Genomic DNA, 24,543 nt, shown 5'->3' on the forward strand with positions numbered 1-24,543 from the left:
CCCACTCCATAGCTACTCTTCTCAAATCTTAGTAAATAGTGCCACCATTTATTCCATGGCCCAGCCTAGACACCTGAAAGTCATTCTTGCTCCCCTTTATCCATCACATACAATCCATCATCAAAACCCATCAAGTCTTCTCCAAAATCTCCCTATGTCCCTCTTAAATCTATCTACCCATTATCTCTACCCTACTTTTTTTTTTTTTTTTTTTTTTTGAGAGGGAGTCTTGCTCTGTCATCCAGGCTACAGTGCAGTGGCGTGATCTCAGCTCACTGCAACCTCTACCTCCCGGGTTTCAAGCGATTCTCCTGCATCAGCCTCCCAGGTAGCTGGGATTACAGGTGCGCACCACTGGGCCCAGCTAATTTTTGTTATTTTCAGTAGAGACGGGGTTTCGCCATGTTGGCCAGGCTGGTCTGAGACTCCCAACCTGAGGTGATCCACTGCCTCCGCCTCCCAAAGTGCTGGGATTACAGGTGTAAGCCACCGTGTCTGGCCTCTACCTTATATTTAATCACCATGATCTCTCACCCGATTCCCTGCAATAGCTTCCTAAATAATCACTTTACTTCCAATCCCACCCTCCTAAAGTCAATTCTTCCCACCAGAGTTCTTTCTAAAATGCAAATCTGTTCTAGTCATTGCCCCTGCTAAAAAGCACTTAATTAGCTCTCCATATTGACCTGAAGATCAACTACTTAACATGTCCTATAAGAGAGCTGATCTGGCTTCTTGCTTACCTCTATGGCCTCAGAATTTAACCCCTATCTCCTTCACAGTATAAAATGTAGGCACACTGAACTTTGCTCAAATATGAATTCTCTCTTATCTCATTTTCACATATGCTATTATCTTCTCACCCACACGCTGTCGTTCAACACTGCATCAAACCCTTACACAATTGCACCAACCATATCGCATTCTTTTACTACTCTCAGCTTTTCTTCTCTGGTTAATTCCTCCTTCCTTAAGCCTCAGCTTAAATATAACTTCCTCCAAAAGGCTTTCCCTACACTACCCCCATCACTACAGTATTCGCACATACACACAGTTAAGGCTTGTATTGTTTAATGTATTTCCAGACTACCCCATATTTGCCTGTTTGGACAGTAAGCTCTAGGAGAAAGGAAAACATGTCTGTTTTGTTCACTGTTTTATCACCAGAGCCCAACCAGTATCTAGCACATCTAGACATCCAATAAGTTTTGCTGCTTGGGTAAAATAGTTGAGAACAATCTCAAATGATGGCTAAAGTCATAATGAGCCTCTAGTTAGTTTCGAAGCTCACATATCCATATATCCTTAGGGGAATGAGCTTGTTTTATGGGCAAAGAGCTCTCCTCCGCTTTTCTTCTCTGAAATACTTTCACGCCTCAATAAGAAACAGAAACCTCTAGACCAAAAATCATCCAAACCAACATGGTCAGGGCAGAAGGCCAGATGAGAAATGCACAGGGCAAAAGGTGCCTGCTACTTGACCTTGAACCTAGGGTGGTTTCATATTACAAATGAAAGGAACCCAAAACCTGACCAATATGGCCAAAGGAAATGGCCAAGGGAAAAAAAAAAAACTCCCTGTAGATCTCAGAATCTGTAAGTTTGTCAAAGTTGCCAAGAATATCTATACTCCTGCAAGTCAAAAATTTCCCAGAATGCAATACCTTAATGGGGGGGCAGGGAGACGGAAGGTAGTGAGGTCAAGTTCTTGGTAAGAAAATGAAAGTACTCTCCAACTTAGATATCCCTGGGCTAAAGGGTAGATGGAAATGGGGTATAGGAAGCTAAAAAAAACAAGGGCTCTATCTAATAAGACAGACAAGTAGTAAAATACAATTAAACAGACCATCTGTGGTATATTGCCAAGCAGCAAAGGAACATCACTTAGATGATAATCCATTACATCTTGAAAAATCAATATAACCCAATGCTTACCTGTTAAAAAGAAAAAAAAAGCTCATTAAGAAACTAAATGACCCTGAAATTTTACTATAAGAAACTACGCAACTCAAAGCAATCCTACGGCCAGGCGCAGTGGCTCATGCCAGTAATCCCAGCACTTTGGGAGGCTGAGGCAGGTGGATCACTTGAGGTCAGGAGTTCGAGACCAGCCTGACCAACATGGTGAAACCTCAACTCAATTAAAAATACAAAAATTAGCCAGGTGTGGTGGCACGCGCCTGTAATCCTAGCTACTCGGGAGGCTGAGGCAGGAGAACTGCTTGAACCCAGGAGGTGGAGGTTGCAGTGAGCCAAGATCACACCACTGCACTCCAGCCTGGGTGACAGAGCGAGACTCCATCTCAAAAATAAATAAAAATAAAAATAAATAAATAAAAGCAATCCTAACTCTCCCCTAATAAGACAGAAGGAAATCTAAAAGAATCTCATCTGGGGATGAGAGGAGATCTACCGCTCTCTATCAAAACAAGATATCCATCCACACTTGGAGAAAGTTGAATAATCAATATAGATAAAAACGAATGCATATAAACATACACCCTATACACTTAGAAATCCAAGGGAAATTTCCCTCTATTTTTCCTCTCTCAGCTCCTGCTGTGTTACTGATATTTCATTCTTAAAGAAAGCTCCTTTCATATCTTCCAGTTTTTTAAAAAGAGATTTAAATTACATAGGTGGGTGGGAAGAAGTATACCAAACGAAGCTGAACTCAGAAGTTTCTCTAAAAATCTTAACTTAATAAAATTATTTCATCTCTTCTTTCATAAACTCTCAGGTTCTCTTTTTTTTCCTGCGGCAGGGTCTCAGATGCAGTGAGACAATCATGGCTCACTGCAGCCTTGAATTCCTAGACTCAAACAATCCTCCCGCCTCAACCTCCCAAGTAGCTGGGACTACAGGCATGCACCACCATGCCTGGTTAATTTTTTGGAGACACAGAGTCTCGCTATATTGCCTAGGCTGGACTTGAACTTCTAGTCTCAAGTGACTCTCCCACGCTGGCCTCCCAAAGCGCTGGGATTACAGGCATGTGCCACTGCGCCCAGCCTCTCAGGTTCCATACTAAGTAAAATAAATGTTGTTATGAAAAACCCGGCATTTTATTATTTAATTAAAAAATGGTTTCTTAAAATGTCTTCTATTCAACTGTCACTAATAGCAAGAAACAGAACACCTTTTAAAACTGAAAAAAGGTACCCATTATGTCTAACAAGTCTTTGCAATATATTAACATAATTCAATCTTTGAGCACTGTTCATTCTTTTTATGAAAATAAGAACATGTCTTCAATGACATTAATCAGTGGATAAACATAATCTGATTCAGTAGTTCCCATTTAACAGAGCACTAGTCAACTTTCATGTGGGTAGTTTGTACTGCAATAAAGTCATTTGGGTAATGTATACGCTCATCATTTTTATTCCATTCCAATTCCCACTTCTCTAGTCATGACAACATGCTCTTTCTAAAATACACTTTAAAACTTAATTTTCTATTATTCATTGTGTGTGGTGGGGGAATTTTCCCTTTACCTTTCTGAGTTCTTAGCTGGGACTGCTCTAACAAGACAGACCAACAAGAGAAAAACAGTTTATTAACATGTATACCTCATGTATACACAGAAGATTATCCAGGGAGAAATAAAACTCTCCAAGAGGGAGCCTAAAACTCCAGCTTACATAGCAACTTCAACTCGAAAGGATGTGAAGGAAGGTTACCACAAAAAGCATGGTAAATAAGAGAAACGATTGTTTTGCAGATTTATGTTGGTATCTCTGTTGATAGGAGTCTCTTGCAATTTGGTCATCCTTCTCTTCCCCAGAAAGGGAGACACTCTTACAAATAGAGATTTCCTTTCTAGGTACACATTTCTCTTACAAAAAGGTAACTTGTGCTGTTTTCAGAGATGATCCTGTATCTGCTGGTTCTCAAAATAATCTGCTCAAAATAATCATTATGCCAAAGTGGCATATTTAGGGTGGCATATTGTGGTCTCCTATAATCAAAAAACCCTCTCACTAGCAGCATCTTAAGAGCACTTTGAGAAACACAAAAACAATACCTTACTGTGCCATATTTTGAGTTAGGTTGGGGAACCAACTTCATTTCTATTCGAAAATGCAAGAGGTGGTGGAAAAAAAGGAAGACTAGGAGGGAGAGAGAGGAGGAGAGAAGAACCTAAAATGTTCTTTAAATCCAATTCAGTTGGGGAGGGAAACAGGAGTGGTACTACATGTATGAAACAAAAATTTAAGGATTGTCCTCTGTTCTATATCTACTTAATTTTATATTTAAACAAATCTGCAATTGTTATATTCAAGGAATCTTCAAAAAGTTCACGGAATATGCATTATTATGAAAAAACTATGCAAGAACTTCAAATTTTTTTGTATGAAAATCAACTCTTACTAATTTGTCATAACATACCAGAACAGGATCTAGCTTGAGGTCCTAAGAGGGATACGACAGCAGTCTGAAAGGGCCCCTATCAGAGCAACATGAATTATGCTAAAATTGAAGCAAGAACAAATATCAAATTTATGGTAAAGCTTGTGTGGAAGAAAAGTAAAATCACTGGTGAGTTGTGAAAAGTTTGTGAGGAAAATGCCTCAAAGATATCAACAGTTTACAAATAGATAACTCTTTTAAAGAAGGCATGAGACAATGTTCAAGATGCCCACAGTGGCAGACCATCCACATCAATTTGTGAGGAAAAAATTCATCTTGTTCATGCCCTAATTGAAGATGATTGAGAGTTAATGGCATGAACAATAGCCAATGCCACAATTCTTTTATAATTGGTTCAGTTTACACAATTCTGACTGAAAAATTAAAGCTGAGCAAACTTTCCATCCGATGAGTGCCAAAACCATTGCATCCAGATCTGCTGCAGACAAGAACAGAGCTTTCAATGGAAATTTTAAGTAAGTGAGATCAAGATCCTGAAGCATTTCTTTGAAGAACTGTAACAGGAGATGAAACATGGCTTTACCAGTATGATCCTGAAGATAAAGCACAACCACAATGGCTACCAAGAGAGAGAAGTGGTCCAGTCAAAGCACAAGCAGACTGGTCAAGAGCAAAGGTTGGCAACAATTTTTTGGGACGCTCAAGGCAGGTTGCTGGTTGACTTTCTGGAACACCAAAGAACTATCATGAAAAGTTAGCCAAAGCTTTAGCAGAAAAAGGCCCAAAGTTTCATCAGAGACTCCTCATACACTATGTAAATGCCCCTACTTACTCCGCTCATCAAACAAGGGCAATTTTGAGAGTTTCAATGGGAAATTATTAGGCATCCACCTTATAGACCTGATTTGGCTCCTTCTTACTCCTTTATGTTTCCTAATTGATATAGATTGGATATCTGTCCCCTCCAAATCTCATGTTGAAATTTATTCTCCAACATTAGAGTTGGGGCCAAATGGAAGGTGTGGTCATGGGGGCAGATCCCTCATGAATGGCTTGGTACATCCCCACAGTAACGAATAAGTTCTCGCTCTATCAGTTCATACAAAAGCTGGCTGTTTAAAAGAATGTAGCACCTTCTCTCTTTCTCACTCCCTCTCTCGCTATGTGATATGCCAGCTCTCCTTCCCCTTCTGCTATAATTGGAAGTTACCTGAAGCCCTCACCAGAAGCAGATGCTAGTGCCATGGTTCTTGCACACCCTGCAGAACTGTGAGCCAAATAAATTACCCAGCCTCAGGTATTCTTCTATAGGAACCCAAACAGACTAACACACCAGTCTTTAAAAATCTGTAGATGGCACCCATTTTTCTTCAGTTACCAATATAAAAAACACTGCATTTGCATAGTTAAATTCCCAGGACCCTCAATTATTTAGGGATGGACTAAATGACTGGTATCACTGCTGACAAAAGAAGTACCTTAAATTTGACGGAGCTTATGTTGAGAAAAAAAGTTATTTTTATTTCTATCTTAATTAATTCCATTTTTCCACAAACTTTTTGACGTCCCCTCATATTAACTTAAGAAAATGCAACCCCAGATGTTTTATATAAATGGCAAAAGAGATAAAAAATTTGTCTTCCCCAGAAACAGAATAAATTTAGTCATTTAAATATCTATTCATAAAAAAATTATTTCTCTTTCAGAAACACAGGAATAATTTTACATAATTCGGATCTACCATGTGGAGAACCACTCAGTAACATTCATTTTTATTTTACTGTATTTCAAAATACTGAGTAAATGTTTGAATTTCTAAAATCTTAAAGATACTGTGCTACTCTTCATGGTGGGTAACAAGAGAAAATAAAACTGTCATTTTCTATACTGGAAAAAATAAAACCTTCTATAACAAAAACAAAAGGAAAGCCGTGGGAACCAAGCTCTGTGGCGCCATCTTTTGGACTGTACAAATTCTTAACAAAATTCTTTTACATTATTTTAAGAAAAAATTTATTGACCAGAATCAAGCAAGTACTATTCCTATGCCTTTTAAGCCCTGTTAGCTCCACGTTATTCTCACACTTCTGTACTAGGGTATGTTAAATAAGCAGAAGCCATTGAACTGAGACTGTCTCTCTGCACTTTGAGTTCCTTCATAATAAATTGCAACCTTAGTATGAAAATAAACTGAAACCTAATTTAAGAGTATAGTTTTGTAACAAACAGCCATGTTTCAGCCAATCATAGGCAGCCAACTGATCAGACCACACCCACAGAGAGTGAATATCTCATCACACCATGCCCAATAAGGCAAATGCCTTGTGGTAGCCAATCAGGTAATTTCTCTAATTTGCTTCCACATTCAACCTATGGAAGCTCACTGCTCATGCTGCAAGGTGGAGCTCTCTCAACCTCTTCTGGTTCTGCATGCTGCCAGATTCATGAATTGTTCTTTGCTCAGATAAAGTGTTAAATTTGTATGAAGATTTTCTTTTAACAGATTAAAAATGTATATATACTAAGCCTACACTAAGCAATTGTGTGTAATACTAAAATTCTACTAAAAATTCTGAAAATAAAGGCTTTCTGAATAACAAACTGTAGTCTGAACACCTTACAAAAATTGTTCCTAAAGTGAACTCCCCTCCCCCTAGAATCATCATTACCTGAGAACTTGTTAGAAATGCAAATTCTTGGGCCGAATTCCAGACTAAACTAGAGATGGGGCAGGGAAAGAATCTGCTTTTTTTTTTTTTTTTAAGATGGAGTCTCGCTCTGTCGCCCAGGCTGAAGTGCAATGGCACAATCTTGGCTCACTGCAACCTCCACCTCCCGGGTTCAAGCAATTTTCCTGCCTCAGCCTCTGGAGTAGCTGGGATTACAGGCCCCCGCCACCACACCCAGCTAATTTTGTATTTTTAGTAGAGATGGGATTTCACCACGTTGGCCAGGCTGGTCTTGAACTCCTGGCCTTAAGTGATCCGCCCACCTAGGCCTCCCAAAGCACTAGGATTACAGGCGTGAGCCGCCATGCCCAGCCTAGAATCTGCTTTTTAACAAGCCCTCCAGGTTACTCTGATACAAACTAAAAAGTGAAGAACAGTCTTTGGGAGATTTAGAAAAAAGTCACAGGAGACACAACCACACACAAGAACCTGTAGAGCAGCAGTTTTTAACTTTACCTTCACATTGGTAACACCACGGAGCTTTAAAAATGCCTAGGTCTCATAGCACCACTGCACTCCAGCCTGGGCAAAAGAGTGAGACTCCATCTCAAAAAAAAAAAAAAAAAAAAAAGCCTAGGTCTCACTCCACTGTCCACTATCCAATTTAATGATTATGGGAGATAAGGTAAGCCTAGGCACTGGAATTTTAAAAAGACTCCCAAATAATTCTAAAGTGCAAACAAGGTTGAGCGCCAATGATCTAGAGGATTACATTTTCAGAAGCTAGAGTTCATAAAACATCTTATATTAAGAAATGCTGGTGTCTTAAGTTTTCTGTTGCTGTAAATGAGTATCTGAGACTGGGTAATTTATAAAGAAAAGGAATCTATGTCTTACAGCTCTTCTGGAGATTGGGAAAGCCAAGGTTGAAGGGCCATATCTGTTGAGGGCCTTCTTGCTGGTGGGGACTCTCTGCAGAGCCCTGATCTGGTGAAGGGGCAAGAGCATGCCAAACTGGGTTTTAAAACAGACCCATTCCCATGGTAATTAAACCATTCTTCCTGTGATAACCTATTAATCCATGAATGGATCAAACTACTCTACCCTCATGACCCCATCACCTCCTGAAGGCCTCACTTCTTAATACTGTTACATTCAGGATTAAGTTTCAACATGAGTTTCGGTGGGGACAAATATTCAAACCGTAGCATTCCATCCCTGACCTCCCAAACTCATATCCTTCTCACATACAAATACATTCACTCCAGCTCCATATCCTCAAAGTATTGTTTCAGCACCAACTCAAAATTCCAAAGTCCAGAGTCCCATCTGTGAAGCCTGTGAAATCAAAACAAGTTATCTACTTCCAAGATACAGTGGTAGGACAGGTATAGGGTATACATTCCTGTAAAAAGTAAAGTAGAGGATCCTCTTCAAAGAGACTTTCCTCCCTGTCTAATTAGGAATAAACAGTAAATTCTCTTAGAAGCAAAATTTATTCAAAGACCTGTGCTAACATTCTTAGATATCTGCTAGCCTTAATAAAGAAATCAATGTACTTCATGTTCTTAGCTCCTACATTTAGCCTAAATATTTGCCCTGGCATGCTTATACTGGTCCAAGCAAGCATTAGGTCATAGCCTGTTCCTCTTCCTTATTTGGAGGTGTTTTTACCTTTCTCAGCATTCCACAAGTTACTTCCTCCTTCCTTTGTTCTCCTCTGCCTTTGCCTCTTTTAGAAAGTTCTAAGTTGCTATCCAATTGGGACAAATACAGAATGTGAGGTCCCGTTCCAGCCAATGGAAACCGGACACAGCAGTAGGGTGAACGCGTCAGGTTATAAATTACCCTGTCCCCTTTGTTCGCTGTACTCTTGTAGCAAAACTGCCGGCAAGTGTACTCTTTCTGCAGAAAGTAAAAATGGCCTGGCTGAGAAAATTAAATTTATGTTCAAGTGCTATTTCTTTGCGGCACCGGGGAACAAGGATTTCTAACATTCCCATTCTAAAAGGCAGAAATAGGCCAAAAGAAAGGAGTAACAGGCCTCAATTAAGTCTTTAAAACCCTGAGAAAGAAGACATTAACTCTTAAAGCTAGAGAGTAATCTCCATTCCATGTCTGAATCCTGTGCACACTGGGATAGGGTTGGAGAGGTGGGCCCTCAAGGTATCAACCCTACTCCTAGAGCTTTCTGGGCTCAACCAGTTAAGAGTAGGTAGCTAGGCAGACATGAGCAGGGCAGACAGCTCCCCCACACCCAGAATGTCAGGTGACCATCAAGTGATGGTCAGGTGGTTGTTAAACTGTCTCCCTAAAATAATTGGTCGCAGCTGGCAGCAGGGAAAGGCAGTCTCCCAGTAGACAGAAAACACCTGAAGCTCGTGATCAGCTGCTTCCCATTAAGATCTCAGGAGCTGGGCGAGTGTGCCCAAGCATAATTGCAGAGTTTAACTGGTATATAACCTTCCTCTAAAAATGTTCAACTTAGCAAGGGGGAAATGCCTCAAATGAGCATGCGCACAACTTGAGTAAACACACTGAGCATACGGCCCCTCGAGTGCTGGCAGGCCACTGCACATGCGGACAGCCCACCCCAAGGAAAAATCAAGGGAGAAGAAACTCAAACCCCGGAACCACGCCAGTGTATAAAACCCCAATTCAAGGGCCAAACAGAACACCTGAATCTCTCAAGTTGCTTGCTTGGCCCTCTTCCAAGAATACTTTACATCCTATTGTTCCTGTTCTAAAACTTTTTAATAAACTGTCACTCCTGCTCAAAAACTTGCCTTGGTCTCTCACTCTGCCTTATGCCCCTTAGACAAATTCTTTCCTTCAAGGAGGCAAGAATCAAGTTGCTTCAGACCTGTACAGATCCACCACTAACAAGCCCACACTTCAGCTCTCTCCAGTTGAAGTTGCAAACTGGTGCCATGCTGCCAGTGGGTCAACAGTTCTAGAATCTCAAGGGCAGCTCTAGCTCTGACCTCACAATTCCACTTGGCATTCTCCAGAATGGACTCTCTGTGGTGGCTCCACCCCTGCAACAAAGCTCTGCCTGACACCAGACTGTCTAATATATCCTTTGAAATCTAGGTAGAGGCTCACATGCCTTCCTAGCTCTGCTTTCTGACAGCCTGCAGAATTAGCACCACATGGATGCCACCAAGGCTTATGGCTTATATCTTCTGGAGCTGCAGGTCAAGCTGCACCTGGGGCACTTGAGCCATAGCGGGGACAACTGAGGAGCACTGTGCTGGAATTCTGGGAGCAGAGGCCCAAAGCAGCCCCGGGCGGTAAGCTTATAGGGGGAGGCCCAAGTCCATCACCCAAAACCATTTGTGCTAGAGCTCTGGGCCTGTGATGAGAAAGGGAGGCTCAAAGGTCTCGGAAATGCCTTGAGGGTCTTTCTCCCATTGTCTTGATATTCCCTTCCATTAAGTATTACTCTCCTTAGCAAAAACTGCTGCGCCACACCTTGGTTTCCTCTCCCAAAAAGTTTTTTCGCTCTTTACATGGCCAGGCTGAGAGTTTTCCAAATCTTTGCTTTCTTTCCCTTTTGATTATAAATTTCATCTTCAGTCATTTTTTTCCCTCTCACAGCTTTATGTAAGCTATTAAAAGTAGCCATGCAGCAGCCTGAATGCTTTGCGGATTAGATAGATCTTCTTCCAGGCATTCTAATTCACGGCTCTAAATTCCTGAATTCCATAAAGCCCTCAGACATGGACACATCCAGCCAGGTTCTTTGTCACTTTATTACAAGGATGCTCTTTACTCCAATATCTTGTTCCTCATTTTCATCCGGGTCCTCATCAAAATGGCCATTACTGTCCATATTTCTATTAGCATTCTGCCCATGACCACTTAAATAATCTCTAAGAAGTTCCACATTTTCCCCAGCCTTGTCTTCTTCTGAGCCCTCACCAGAATCACCCTTAATGCTCCGTTCACAGCAATACAGGTTTTTTTCTATCCTGCTCCTCCAAATTCTTTCAAGTGTCTATCCATTACCCAATTCCAAAGCCACTTCCACAATTTCAGGTATTTGTTATTAGCAACACTTCTCAGTATCAATTTTCTGTCTCAGTCCATTTTGTGCTACTGTAACAGGATACACAGACTAGGTAACTTATAAAACAAAATTTAAAAACGGGTTTATTTAGGTGATGGTTCTACAAGCCAGAAAGTTCAAGATTGAGAGGCTGCATCTGGGAGCTTCTAGTGAGGGCCTTATGTTACATGAAAACACGGCAGAGAAATAGAAGAGGTACCAGGCACATGTAAAAAGCCCAAAACATAGGAAGCAACCTCACTTTACAACAACCTGCTCTCGCAGAAACTAACCATTCCCATAAGAACTAACCCAGTCTTGCAAGAAAGATACTAATCCATCTTAACAACATAATCACCTCTTAAAGGCACCACCTCCCAACACCACCACACTGGGAAACAAACCTCAACATGGGTTTTGGTGGGGACAACCCATACTCAAATCACAGAAGTTTGTAAATCAGACATGAAAAGTGTGGCCTTCCAAACCAAGATAAATACAAAACCCCACTACTAAAAAAAAAGAGACTGTTCACTTCCAGCCTGTTGTTTACTCTTTCAAAGGCTATACAAGATGTTTATTATTTAGGGTATAATTGTTTAAAAATTTCTCTATAACTGTATATTCGTAGTTGTTACGGGAAGGCCAAAAAAAAAAAAAAGGGTAGGATAATCCTTGCCCTTTCCAGACCATCTAATACAGTTGGGAAGATGAGATATAAAGTAACAATAAAGTACAAACACCAAATTTAGAGTACAGACTGAAAGCACTGACTCAATGAAAGAAGAAATCACATCTAATTGTAGTGTAAGTTGAGCATCCTGAATCCAGAACTCTGAAATCTGAAATGCTCCAATGAGCATTTCCTTTGAGTATCATGTTGGTGCTCCAAATATTTCAGATTTTGGAACACTTCCAATTTCAGATTTTTAGATTTAAGATTTGTTAGATATGAGTTCTAAATTTCTCTTCAAAGAATCAATGTCAGTAGGTTCAATTCTTTGCCTTCTACTTTTAAACTTAACTTCCTCATAAAGCAACCTTTTTCGATTACCTGCTCCACCCTGACTCATTCCAATTTACTGCTCTGCCATAACCATTTTTTCTGCCAAACCACTCACCCCATCACTCTCTTTAAAGTAGCCAATCAGAATTAGTTTAGCCTGTGCGGTCTAACCCTAGCCAATAGGGGAATGACACAGCAGCACGGGCCATGTGCATCAAGAATAAGAACTCCTTTGCCTCCCTTGTCCAGGTGTATGCTCACCATTGCTCCATCTGTAAGGGCACACCCTTCTATAGTAGTACATTTCCTTGCTGAGAATTAAAAACAAAATGTTACATTCGAGTGCTATTTCTTTTGCGGCACTGAAACTTTATTTATAACATATTGTAAATATTCCAAAATCCAAAACACTCCTCGTCCTAAGCATTTCAGACAAGAGATGCTCAATCCATAATATTTATGGCTATTAAAAAAGAGGGAAGAACTTCAGTCTTTAAGGATGCATGTGGTTGGGCATACCTGATGGAAGAAAAGACACAATATTTTTAAGGGAGCTGATAAAATATAGTATAAAACAAACTTTCTCAGGGGTTCCTCATCTGAACCACAGATCACTGCAAATGATGTGATTATATTCTCAATTCTCCCAAGGATGGTACATAACTAGTACCATTCGAGAAGCACAGGACAGAAATAGGAGCTAATTTATTACATTCAAGGGATGGCTTAGAGCCCTAGTTCTCAAATTAACATGACTCAGAATTACTTGGAGAGCTTGGCTTGTTCAAACAGACTGCTAGGCCCCAGCCTCGAGACTGATTCTCTAGGCAAACCCAAGAACATTTTAGGGCACTAAGACTTAATCCTCTGGTGGAGTTCTGGTTAAGAAAGCTGATATAAAGTATATCTTTATTTGAAAGTTATTTATGTTCTTTAAATACTGAAAACACAGACCAGTATGAAGAATCAGCAGCATCTTTACTTCATTTATTCAAGACAACATTATCTTGATCTGTTTCACTGCAGTCTTTTCTTTTGAAATAAATATTCTTGGTTGTTACATATGAGGAATATATACAAACATTATACCAACCTATACAAGCCCCAGAACTGAAGAACATGGCCAGTGCATTCAGGCATGATGTGCTAGAGCAATATAATTCTCAGGCTTCTGTAAAAAAAAAAAGGAAGTTCTGCCCACTTATAGCACCAAAGGGCAGCTTACCAATCCTTTCATATCAGAAGGAGTCTTGAGTTATAACTTTAAGTGATCTCTTGGTCAACTAGACCAAATAGTTATTGAAATATTCTCAGTAATATGTCAGCAATATATTTACCATTTCTGATAATATTTTTATTTTATATTTATACTAAATAACGACTTAGTTGGGGAGAAAACTCTTGGATCCTAACTACTTCACAACTTCTCAACCCATTGACTTCTGTCACATTGTGTAACAGAGAAATCTGAAGAAATCTGTATATAACGTATATCACTAATCACCCCATTTACCTTGATTCCTTGGCCTGACTACTCACAGTTAGCTTTTTTTTCTTAAGGCTTATAATTTTAAAAAATTTACCTGAGCTTTTATCTAGGTATGGGTCTCTTTTCACTTATCTGAAATTTCGTGTTTCCTTTAATTATACATATCTGAGTTTGGGAGTTTTTGTTTTTACTTAAAGTCTTATTTCATTATATCTGATCATCATTTCTGTTCCAAGTATCTGATTTACTTTCAGTGGAGTACTTATCACTCCTTTGTTGGGTTCCCAGTAACTTTCTTTCATAGTCATTACCTCAAAACACTCATTTTCATCACTTATATATTTTTTTGAATGCTTTGTGAGTTTCTCAAGTATGTTCTCCACAGATACTTCACTATCTGTAATATTAAATTCATCTCTTTCTAATCTACTGCCATTAAAATAAAATGTCAGCTTTGCTACTGTGTATTAGTTCCCAGTCATCCTCCCTGTTTCCTGTTTCCCTTTTTCAACTTGTAGCCCTTTCATCTGAGTTTGCTCTCTCCTTATGGGATTTCTTTCCTGTTTTAATGGGGTCACATTTATTTTTACATGCTGTTGGGTATGCCCATTGTTTTTGTCTTCATTTTTTCCTGTTTTCTTTCACATTCACAGGGCAGCTCTTCCTTCAATGCTTCAGATTCTTTCCCTTCCTCTTACTCTGCAGTACTTTTTTCAGAGAGCTTTCCTTTTCCCCAGGTTAAAGCACAACCAACCCACGCTCAGTTTCTGCCAAGCAGAGGTACAGATCACCCTTGCTAGTAGAATCCCTTCCCAAAATGATGTGCAAGATCTAAGCAATTCCCGGTCCTTATTTAGGGTGGTTCTACTAGAACAAAGGGGGAACCTCCTGTATTCCGAATAGTTAAGTTCCTTAAAACATTGAACAGGTGGAATTTCAAAAATTCCACCTTTTGGCCTCATACTACCTACCTACCTAGGCTCTACCTACCTGGGCCCTACCTACCTATGTCCTACCTATTGTCACGGCTCAGGATATGCTACCCCAAACTACGGCCACTTGGAGGCCACTGTGACCTCCCCCCGCCTTTCTGTGGGACAGCTGGCCGTAAAGAAGTTCTCTAACCTACCTCTTCTGAAAGTATGTCTTTTTGTTTTGTTTTGTTTTCTGAAACAGAGTCTCACTCTGTCACCCAGGCTGGAGTGCAGTGGCATGATCTCAGCTCACTATAACCTCCCGGGTTCAAGCAATTCTCGTGCCTCAGCCTCCCCAGTCACTGGGATTACTGGTGCACACCATCACACCCAACTGATTTTTGTAGTTTTAGTAGAGATGGGGTTTCGCCATGTTGCCCAAGCTGGTCTCGAACTCCTGGCCTCAAGCGATTTACCCACCTCAGCCTCCCAAAGTGCTAGGATTACAGGCATGAGCCATGACACCCGGACTTGAAAGTCATTAAACCCTCATGTGACAAGGGCCCCATCCTATACCTGGAGGAAAGGAATGTTACACACAGAGGCCAAGAAGAATCTCAACAAACAAGCCTAAGTTCCCCCATTTATTACTACTGAATAATACCGTTTTTGTCCAATCATACTTCTATATGACTGTCCATTGTTCACTGAACTTACACACAAAAACAGTTTTTCCTGGATCTGTGGGTCTTTGGGTCTTCTTTTCTGAAGGCTCCCATGTCATGTAAAACTTTGATTAAACAAATTTGTTACGCTTCTCTATTGTCAATCTGTCTTTTGTTATATGGATATTGGCCATGACCCCTGCAATCGGTGAGGAAAAGACATTATTTTTTCTCTCCTCCACTACCTTTCTAGGCTCAGTTCAATTCACCATCTTCTCCATGCAGCCCTTTCCTGCCATGAAGACCAATTCTGACCCCTCACTTCTTCAAAGGCTAATCTTTGTCAGTACCATACAATTTACCAATTGTTTTGTAATTATTTCATGTTTTCTCTAACTCCAGGTCAAGTTAATCAATGCCAGTTACATTTTAGACTTCTGTGTAATAGCACAGAGGCAGAATATTTGTCAACTGACAGAAATGCAGTTACAGAGAACTTCAAAAAGAATCCAAACACTTCCACTAAGGTGAAATTTTGAGTAACAGGTACAATTTAGGCAACCAAATCTCTAATACTGAATTTAAAAAAAAAAAAAAAAAAAAACAACTCAACATTCTAGTTTCTCTTCTGAAGCTTCTGAAAAGAATCAGTTTATTTTTAAGTAGAAAAAAGGCTCTATATATTAAAAGATAAAAACACAATCAGTTTCCATTGCTTAAAAAAACTTGCTAATTCAAAAAGTTAAAATAGCATATAACGTGTGTGTGTGTGTGTGTGTGTGTGTGTGTGTGTATACATATATTTTTTTGTTTTTGAGACAGTCTCACTTTGTCACCCAGGCTGGAGTGCAGTGGTGCAATCTCAGCTCACTGCAAGCTCCACCTCCTGGGTTCAAGCGATTATCGTGCCTCAACCTCCTGAGTAGCTGAGATCACAGGTGTGTGCCACCATGCTCAGCTAATTTTTGTATTTTTAATAGAGGCAGGGTTTCACCATGTAGGCCAGGCTGGTCTCAAACTCCTGACCTCAAGTGATCTGCCCACCTTGGCCTCCCAAACTGCTGGGATTACAGACGTGAGGCACCATGCCCGGCCATATAACATAACTAAGAACATAAAATATTCTTTTGGGCTGGGATAGTCTAAAAGTGCTATAAGCAAATATTATATCTCAAATCTGTCAGGATCCAAAATCCACACAATTATGTTTCAATGAGTTCTATTATATTACATTCATCAGCTCACTTCTGTTTAATAATTATTAACTTATTTTTAATACAACTCACTCATACAATGATCAGAGTAAAAAGTCTACTTACCCCACCCATTGTAATTCCATGAATAAGTGCAACATAAGGTTTCTGGCAAGAACCTGAAAGAAACAGAGCTGTAATTTTAGTTACAGTGTTTAAAATACATTCCCTTTTTCTAAAAAAAAAAACCACATTATATATACTCAAGATTTTCCCTAGGAAATTTTAGCAAGAAACACCAAAGACGACTAAATGTATGGCTTATAAAATACATATTTTTAAATGTCAATCCAACACAATCCTATCTATTCATTATCATTTAACAACTTAACCTTCGATTTTAAACAAAAGCCAGGGCCCAGTGTGGTGGCTGACACCTGTAATCTAACCTCTTTGGGAGGCCAAGGTGGGAGGATTGCTTGAGGTCAGCAGTATGAGACCAGCCTGAGCAATACAGCAAAACCCCCTCTCTTAAAAAAAGTATAGCCAGGTGTGGTGGCAGGCACCTGTGCTCCCAGCTGCTCAGAAAGCTGAGGTGGGAGGAACACTTGATCACTTAAGCACAGGAGGTTGAGGCTGCAGTGAGCTGTGATCATGCCACTGCACTCCAGCCTGGGCAACAGACCAAGACCCTATCTTTTTTTTGACATTCAATATCAAAGATGTCAATTCCCTCCAAATTAACCCATAATTCATTCTAAGTCTAATCATAATCTCAGTAGAAACTTTTGTGAAACCAGATAAAACAATTCTAAAATTCATTTGGAAGATCCAAAGTCCAACAGCAGCCAAGAAAAAAGACATGTAGAAAAAGCATCTTAAAGAATTTGGAAACAAAGTAATGATGCATAAACACTATGATCTATCCATTCTACATATTATTTCTGGAGAAACTTTTGCACATGGGAAATAAGGGACCACATACTAGAGTACAACTATCTATGTTAGTAACTACTGGAAGCTAAAATATCCATTAATGTAGAACAGATAATTAATGTGGGATATAATCATAATATTGGATACCACAGAACAGTTACATTCCATGTTGTTAAAAACAATTTATGGAATGGTTACACAGTAAGATAGTATTTATGTAAATTTCTAAACACAAAGTAAAAATCTTTTAGTTCAAACTTAAAATAAAAGCTAAAAAACAAAAGGAATTGGAAAGCTTAAAAAGCAGCGGCCTCTATTTGTCTACTTTGCTGTATAAAATATGATACAATGCTCTGCATTTCTATTTTGTCTTTAAACTTACACCGCACCAGGTGCGTGGCTCATGTCTGTAATCCCAGCACTTTGGGAGGCTGGGGCAGATGAATCACCTAGGGTCAGGAGTTCGAGAGCAGCCTAGCCAACAGGGTGAAACCTGTCTCTACTTAAAATACAAAAATTAGCAGGGTGTGGTGGTGCATGCCTGTAATCCCAGCTACTCAGGTGGCTGAGGCAGGAGAATCACTTGAACCTGGGAGACAGAGGCTGCAGTGAGCCAAGATCGCACCACTGCACTCCAGCCTGGGTGACAGGGCAAGACTCTCTCTTAAAAGATAAATAAATAATAAATAATAAAATAAAAATAAACTTATGTTTTACTATTTTAAATACTTTAATGTTAAATCATTACACAGCTTTTTTCATCACTTAGTAATTATTTTCATCAATTCATATTTTTAGAAAAACATATATATCCCCATGTGTTTAATCTACTAGATATTAATTCATGTTTTTATGCCAATATATAAATGTTTATTTGTCTAAAAGGCACATGACAAAAACTGAATTTATTTTTCCAACTATATGTCAAAATACGTTAATATCATGTATTCAATCAAATTCTAACTTAAAATCTTTTAGTTCATAAATATTTAGTAAAAATGTCAAATATGGTCTGGGAGAATACACTAAAAATTAATGACAATGGTTGTTTTTGAGGAGGGATAAATGGTTGCTTCTGGGAAAAGTAATGGCACTGAGGAAAGCAAAAAAATGGACTGAAATGTAACTTCCAAACTTGCAGTATTATATTTCTTTTGGAGAAATTTTAAATCATCAAGCAAAAACAAAATACTGACGTCTGTTAATTCTGGGCTGGAGGGTACACAAGTACTTATTATGTTATTTCCTGTATCTTAACTTCCATGCTAGATAAAAGTACTGCTTCACCTCCAATGAAACCTAGAACCTTGAATATAAAGAAATTTTTATTCCTAAGAATTAGGAAATGATACTATACTTCATTTTATAGAGAAAACTGGAACCCAAGTTTTTTCCCCCAAGAAAGCTACCACATGATGAGAAATCCATATTTTCATATTGATTTATTTTTGAGACGGAGTCTCGCTTTGTTGCCCAGGCTGGAGTGCAGGGGTGCAATCTCGAATCACTGCAACCTCCACCTCCCAGGTTCAAGCTGATTCTCCTGCCTCAGCCTCCCGAGTAGCTGGGATTACAGGCACTTGCCACCGCACCCAGCTGATTTTTGTATTTTTAGTAGAGACGGGGTTTCACCACGTTGGCCAGGCTGGTCTCAAACTCCTGAACTCAGGTGATCCACCCACCTCAGCCTCCCAAATTGCTGGGATTACAGGCGTGAGCCACCATGCCTGGCCTCATATTGATTTTATAACAAATAGCAGTTAAGTATAGCCTACTAACATTAAAGGGTAACTGTTCTGAAATAAGCACTTAAAATAGTTTAATCAACTTCACTTATGCCTGGCACATGGTATTAAAAGTTTAAGTAAGGATGCCTATTGATCGCATTTTTCACAAAGTACATACTGTCCACCTCATTTCTTTATTCCATTTCCAAAGCTCTGAGCAGAATACACATACCAACAGCATTGTTCAGCATATATTCTTCTCTGAAGAAAACTGGAGCTATCTTCTGTTTTGCCTTTTCAGCTTCTGAGATCACTAGGAAGGAAAGATTACAAATAAAAAAAAAAGATTTAATAGTCAACATTGTCAACTAGATCAAAAGTATTATGATAATTAAATACTGGGGGAAGGGAGTACTCTAAAATGACTTGTTAAAAGTTTTGAAGTTGCCCCTGCCACAGACATTATATTATAGTCACAGATCCATAGTCCAATGTCAAAGCTTCAAGGCAAAAATTCCTATTCTTGTTTTCCATGCTTCTTACAAAATGTTAGATTAGAAATTATAGGCTGGGCATGGTGGCTCAAACCTGTAATCGCAGCACTTTGAGAAACCAGGTGGGAGGATTCCTTGAGGCCAGGAGTTTGAGACCAACCTGGTGAAACTCTGTCTCAACAAAAAATGTTTAATTAGCTGGCTGCAGTGCCACGTGCCTGTAGTTCCAGCTGCTCAGGAGGCTGAGCCGGGAGGATCATTTGAGCCCAGGATATTGAGGCTACAGTGAGCCATGATCACACCACTGTACTCTGGCCTGGAGAGAAGAGTGACACCCTGTCTCCTTAAAAAAATAATAATATATTGCAACAAGCTACATTTTCTTTTGATTATTTTCTCTAGCACTTAAATTAACATTTGCTAGACATACATTTCCTTTGGTAATATGTCTTAATACAAAATGTATTATACGTGTGTGTATAGTGCTACAACGTATCCCATGTCCTTAAATATTTCTGCCACATTCATTTCCCCCATAAAACATTTATTGAGCACCTACTACATACCAAGTAATGTTTTAGGTGTTGCAGATAATAAAGACAGCAACACAAGATGGCTGTCCTGGAGTTTAGACTGATACTAAAACATATTCTTTGTCCTGTAAGGATTGGGGTGCTGTCAGAATGGGAGCAGGAGATGTGTAATTAATTAAAAGAAGGCTTCCTAGAAGAGGTAACCCTAAGCCAAGTTGGAAAAGGTAAACAGGAATTTCCTAGAAAATGACAGAAAGAAAAATTCTGACTAGGGGAAGCAGTACCCTACAAAGCCTCAAAGTCAAGAAAGAAGAGTAAAATCAAGAATCAAACAGCTTTAAAAGACTAAAGGGCAAAGGGAAAAGGTGAGGCTAGACAGGTAAATAATATACTGACATTCTTATTTATTAACATTGATAGAAATGTAAATTCTCAAAGACATTGCTACAGCATACCACTGCCTGGCTTAAAAAACAAATGCTCAGTAAATATCTACTGAATAGTGAACACTATCAAATGGTTTCACTTCTATTGCAATCTTCTATTACCCAGAGTTCACATCTCCTACCATATTCCTCCTCCAGTCAATCTCAAGACTGCTATCAAAGTTTCCTCTTCTATATACTGCAACTCATATGCCTTTGTCTTTAAGTCCTATGAGATTTATCTATTAAAACACAAACTAAACATTTCATAGATATGTTTCCTCTTTTATGGGAAAGTATTACATACAAAATGTTGTCTACCAATTCTTACACTAACTCTAGAATTCTCTTGTTTGTTTTTTGTTTGTTTTGAGACAGAATCTCGCTTTGTTGCCCAGGCTGGAGTACGGTGGCACAATCTTGGCTCACTGCAACCTCCACCTCCCAGGTTGAAGTGATTCTCCTGCCTCAGCCTCCCAAGTAGTTGGGATTACAGGCATGTGCCACCATGCCTGGCTAATTTTTGTATTTTTAGTAGATAGGGATTTCACTATATTGGCCAGGCCGGTCTCGAACTCCCAACCTCAGGTGATCTGCCAGCTCGGGCCTCCTAACTCTAGAATTCTGATATCTCTTCCTTCAAAATGTTCCATATGTCGACTTCTTTTCCTGGTTTTTTGGGGTGTTTGTTTTTGAAACGGAGTCTTGCCCTGTCACCAGGCTGGAGTGCAGTGGCATGATCTCAGCTCACTGCAACCTCCACCTCCCAGGTTCAAGCAATTCTCCTGCCTCAGCCTCCCGAGTAGCTGGGACTATAGGCGCATGCCGCCATGCCCAGCTAATTTTTCTTTTTTGTATTTTAGTAGAGACGGGGTTTCACCACATTGCCCAGGCTGGTCTCGAACTCTTGAGCTCAGGCAATCCTCCCACCTCGGCCTCCCAAAGTGCTGAGATTACAGGCGTTAGCCTCTGCACCCAGTCCTTTTACTGGTTTTTAAAAGAAAGATCTGACACCTACTTTTATCATTCTGAGGTTTCACTTATACCTAAACAAACAAACAAACAAACAAAAAATGACTATCTTTGTTTATCATCTTTTATTCAGCTCTTATCACTGCTTACCAATTCTAAAAGGAAAGGAATGTAAGTTTTATCGCCTTTGGAATGAAGCTCTTTTACCTCAAAAACCTTCTCAAATTTCCTTCAAATCTTTTTCTGATCTAATTTTTATTCTAATCAATTAGTTCCATCTAAATTAAAATTAAATGTCCTTCACAATCATTTTTTGAAAATTTTCTGAGTGTCCACTTATTGTCTTGGACTATAATCTTTCAAGAAATTACATTTCCTGGACTTGAATCCACTGCTTTATATGTGTAAACTACAATAATTCTACAACTTGTAGCTGTTATTTCCAAACATCAATATAAAATTAGGCCTATATGCAGAAATAGCTCAGTCAGAAAAAGCTAATAAACTCAATACATAAAGCTCTGCCCACCTGTAAACTGACGATCACAGGCCAGACGAAAGGCTAATTCAAGGCTGAAAAACAGTATTTTAAAAATATGCATGTTGTTGGGAGGCCGAGGCAGGCGGATCGCCTGAGGTCAGGAGTTCAAGACCAGCCTGGCCAACATGGTGAAACCCTGTCTCTACTAAAAATACAAAAATTAGCAGGGCATGTTGGCAGGCACCTGTAATCTCAGCTACTCGGGAAGCTGAGGCAGGAGAATTGTTTGAACCTGGGAGGTGGAGGTTGCAGCGAGCAGAGATCACGTGACTGCACTCCAGCCTGTGCAACAAGAGCGAAACTCCGTCTCAAAAAAAAAATAAATGAATAAATAAAATAAAATAACGCATGTTGTAGGCAAAACAACAGATTCAAAAACAATTCAGTTAACAGATCAGTTTAAGTAACCAAAGTTTTCATTAAACTGCAATTTTAAAATTCATTAATAAGTATTTGAAATTATGTCCTGAATCCAGCTTTTTTCCTATTCCTAAGGTAATGGTTTACGTAAGTTTGGTGAACAAGCCCAAAGACTGTTGTCTTAATACAACAAACAAACAAACATATAAAATTAAAACACAAAGAAAAAAACCATCCCTGAACCCTACCAAATCCACAAGAAACAAGATACAAAATGTAAAAAGTTTTCAATATACTGTACATATAATATGGACAATTATAGTGATTATAATAAATACATGACACTGATGCTGAGAACAGACATTTCTTCTCTTTTGTCTTTAACATTTAAATGTGTATAGACAGACTGACCTGAACAATTATGAAAAATAAAGAGAGTTTCTCCTTTTATCTCAGCATGTTTAAACACGTAAAATATATTTACAATATACATTTTGTAATATATATTTTGTGTGTGTATATATATATATATATATATAGCAACAGGATAAATGCTATAAATAAGTACATAGAAGATGGTTGCTTTGGGATCATGAATAGTGGGAAGCATAGGAAAAGTTATGGAAATACGTGAGAGCATGTCATATTTGAAGAATGGCAAGTCAACATGGCCAGATAGTCAGGTTATAAGACCAACAGAACTGCTTAATATCAGCTCTTCTAAAATATAAAGTGGACCCATATACCCTAACTGGACATTTTGTTTGTGATCATTCAGGGAGAGAGACAACATATTTAAATTTCAAATGGGTATTTGTGTAGTGAGAAAAAAAAATCAGCTATTCTCATTTGCTAATACTAACTGCAGAAAGTAAGTCTTTAAATTTTTCTTTTTCCTAAGAATGTATTAACTTTATAATAAAAAGTTCTAAAAAGTAAAGCAAATTACAAATTACTACAAAAATTTGACAATACTTGATCAGTTCTAGTGGGGGGAAAGAGCATTCAGGTGAAAGGGAAAAGTCTTTACCTCTGATATCACCCCCGGCACAGAAAGCCTTTCCTCCTGCTCCCTTTATAATGATCAGGAAAGTTTCAGGATCTTGTTCCCACTTCTATTCAAATGTAACAGAAGATGGTATAAGCATATTATAAACACAAACTCATTAAAGTTATATGCATATGCACATATATTCAATCATATATTCATATACATATGTGTGTGTGACAGTACATATTCTTCTGTAAGGGATATCCAGAAGAACGAATCTCATCCCATTCCTTATCAAATGAACTTCATATGCTTTTCCCAGATAAAGTAGAGGCTATTTCAAAAATGTTGCTAGATGAGTACACTATGTGATCCAAATTTCAAGATGGCACCTGAAATCTTTGCCATAACTTTGATACCAAGATGAGCAAATAAGGGCATAATAATAATATGTTATATAAACGTATAAATTTGGAGAACAAATCAACCCAAAGACTGCTGATAAATATAGCAATAACCTTTCTACTGTGCTGATACAGGGCTCTCTTACTCTTAATATGTAAGTAACATAGTGAAACCACTTATAATATAAAAAATCCAAGTCCTTTGGGATTGGTAAAGACAGCTAATAAATAAGTAGGATGAAAGAATCAAGAGCCGATGAAAATGTGAAAGTCCAGAACAATGGACGAAATGAAAAATTAGTTACCCACAGACAGAAAACTTAACAGGGGTTCTATCAATCTATACAGGTTGAGTATCCCTTATCTGAAATGCTTGGGACCAAAAGTGTTTCAGACTTTTTTAGATTTTAGAATATTTGCATATACAATATGAGATATCCTGGGGTTTGGGAATTCCTTTATGTTTCATATACACCTTATACACATAGCCTGAAAGTAATTAATTTTTCCCATAGGGACCCTGAATAAACAGTGTGTTGTGCACTTGTATTTTGACTGCGAGCAATCATGAGGCCAGGTGTGGAATTTTCCACTTGTGGCATCATGTTGATGCTTAAAGAGTTTTTGAATTTTATAGCATTTTGAATTAAGGATGTTCAACCTGTACTAGAGAATAAATATGTAACGCACAAGGAAGATGTAGCTGGACAGATGTGATTGTCCAAAAGGTTCATGCAATACCGGACTACATTAATTACATTAATAGAGATGTTATTCTAACATGAACATTTCTAATTTC

The 24,543-nt window shown here is 38.8% G+C and overlaps 1 protein-coding gene across 5 annotated transcripts in view; it reads right to left on the bottom strand.

Annotated features, from left to right (window-relative positions):
- The window catches only part of HIBCH (3-hydroxyisobutyryl-CoA hydrolase), a 140,757-nt gene that overhangs the window by 66,344 nt on the left and 49,870 nt on the right, over window positions 1-24,543 (bottom strand). For all 5 annotated transcript variants that reach the window (XM_054680006.2, XM_054680007.2, XM_063791359.1 and 2 more), the window contains exons 4-6: window positions 23,380-23,464; window positions 19,257-19,337; window positions 16,488-16,540 (exon numbers count right to left, since the gene is read on the bottom strand). In XM_054680006.2, the coding sequence (XP_054535981.1) occupies window positions 16,488-16,540; window positions 19,257-19,337; window positions 23,380-23,464 (219 nt within the window). The remainder of the gene's footprint in view (window positions 1-16,487; window positions 16,541-19,256; window positions 19,338-23,379; window positions 23,465-24,543) is intronic.

The sequence above is a fragment of the Pan troglodytes genome, chromosome 13, assembly GCF_028858775.2.
Source record: "Pan troglodytes isolate AG18354 chromosome 13, NHGRI_mPanTro3-v2.0_pri, whole genome shotgun sequence".
Lineage (NCBI taxonomy): Eukaryota > Metazoa > Chordata > Mammalia > Primates > Hominidae > Pan > Pan troglodytes.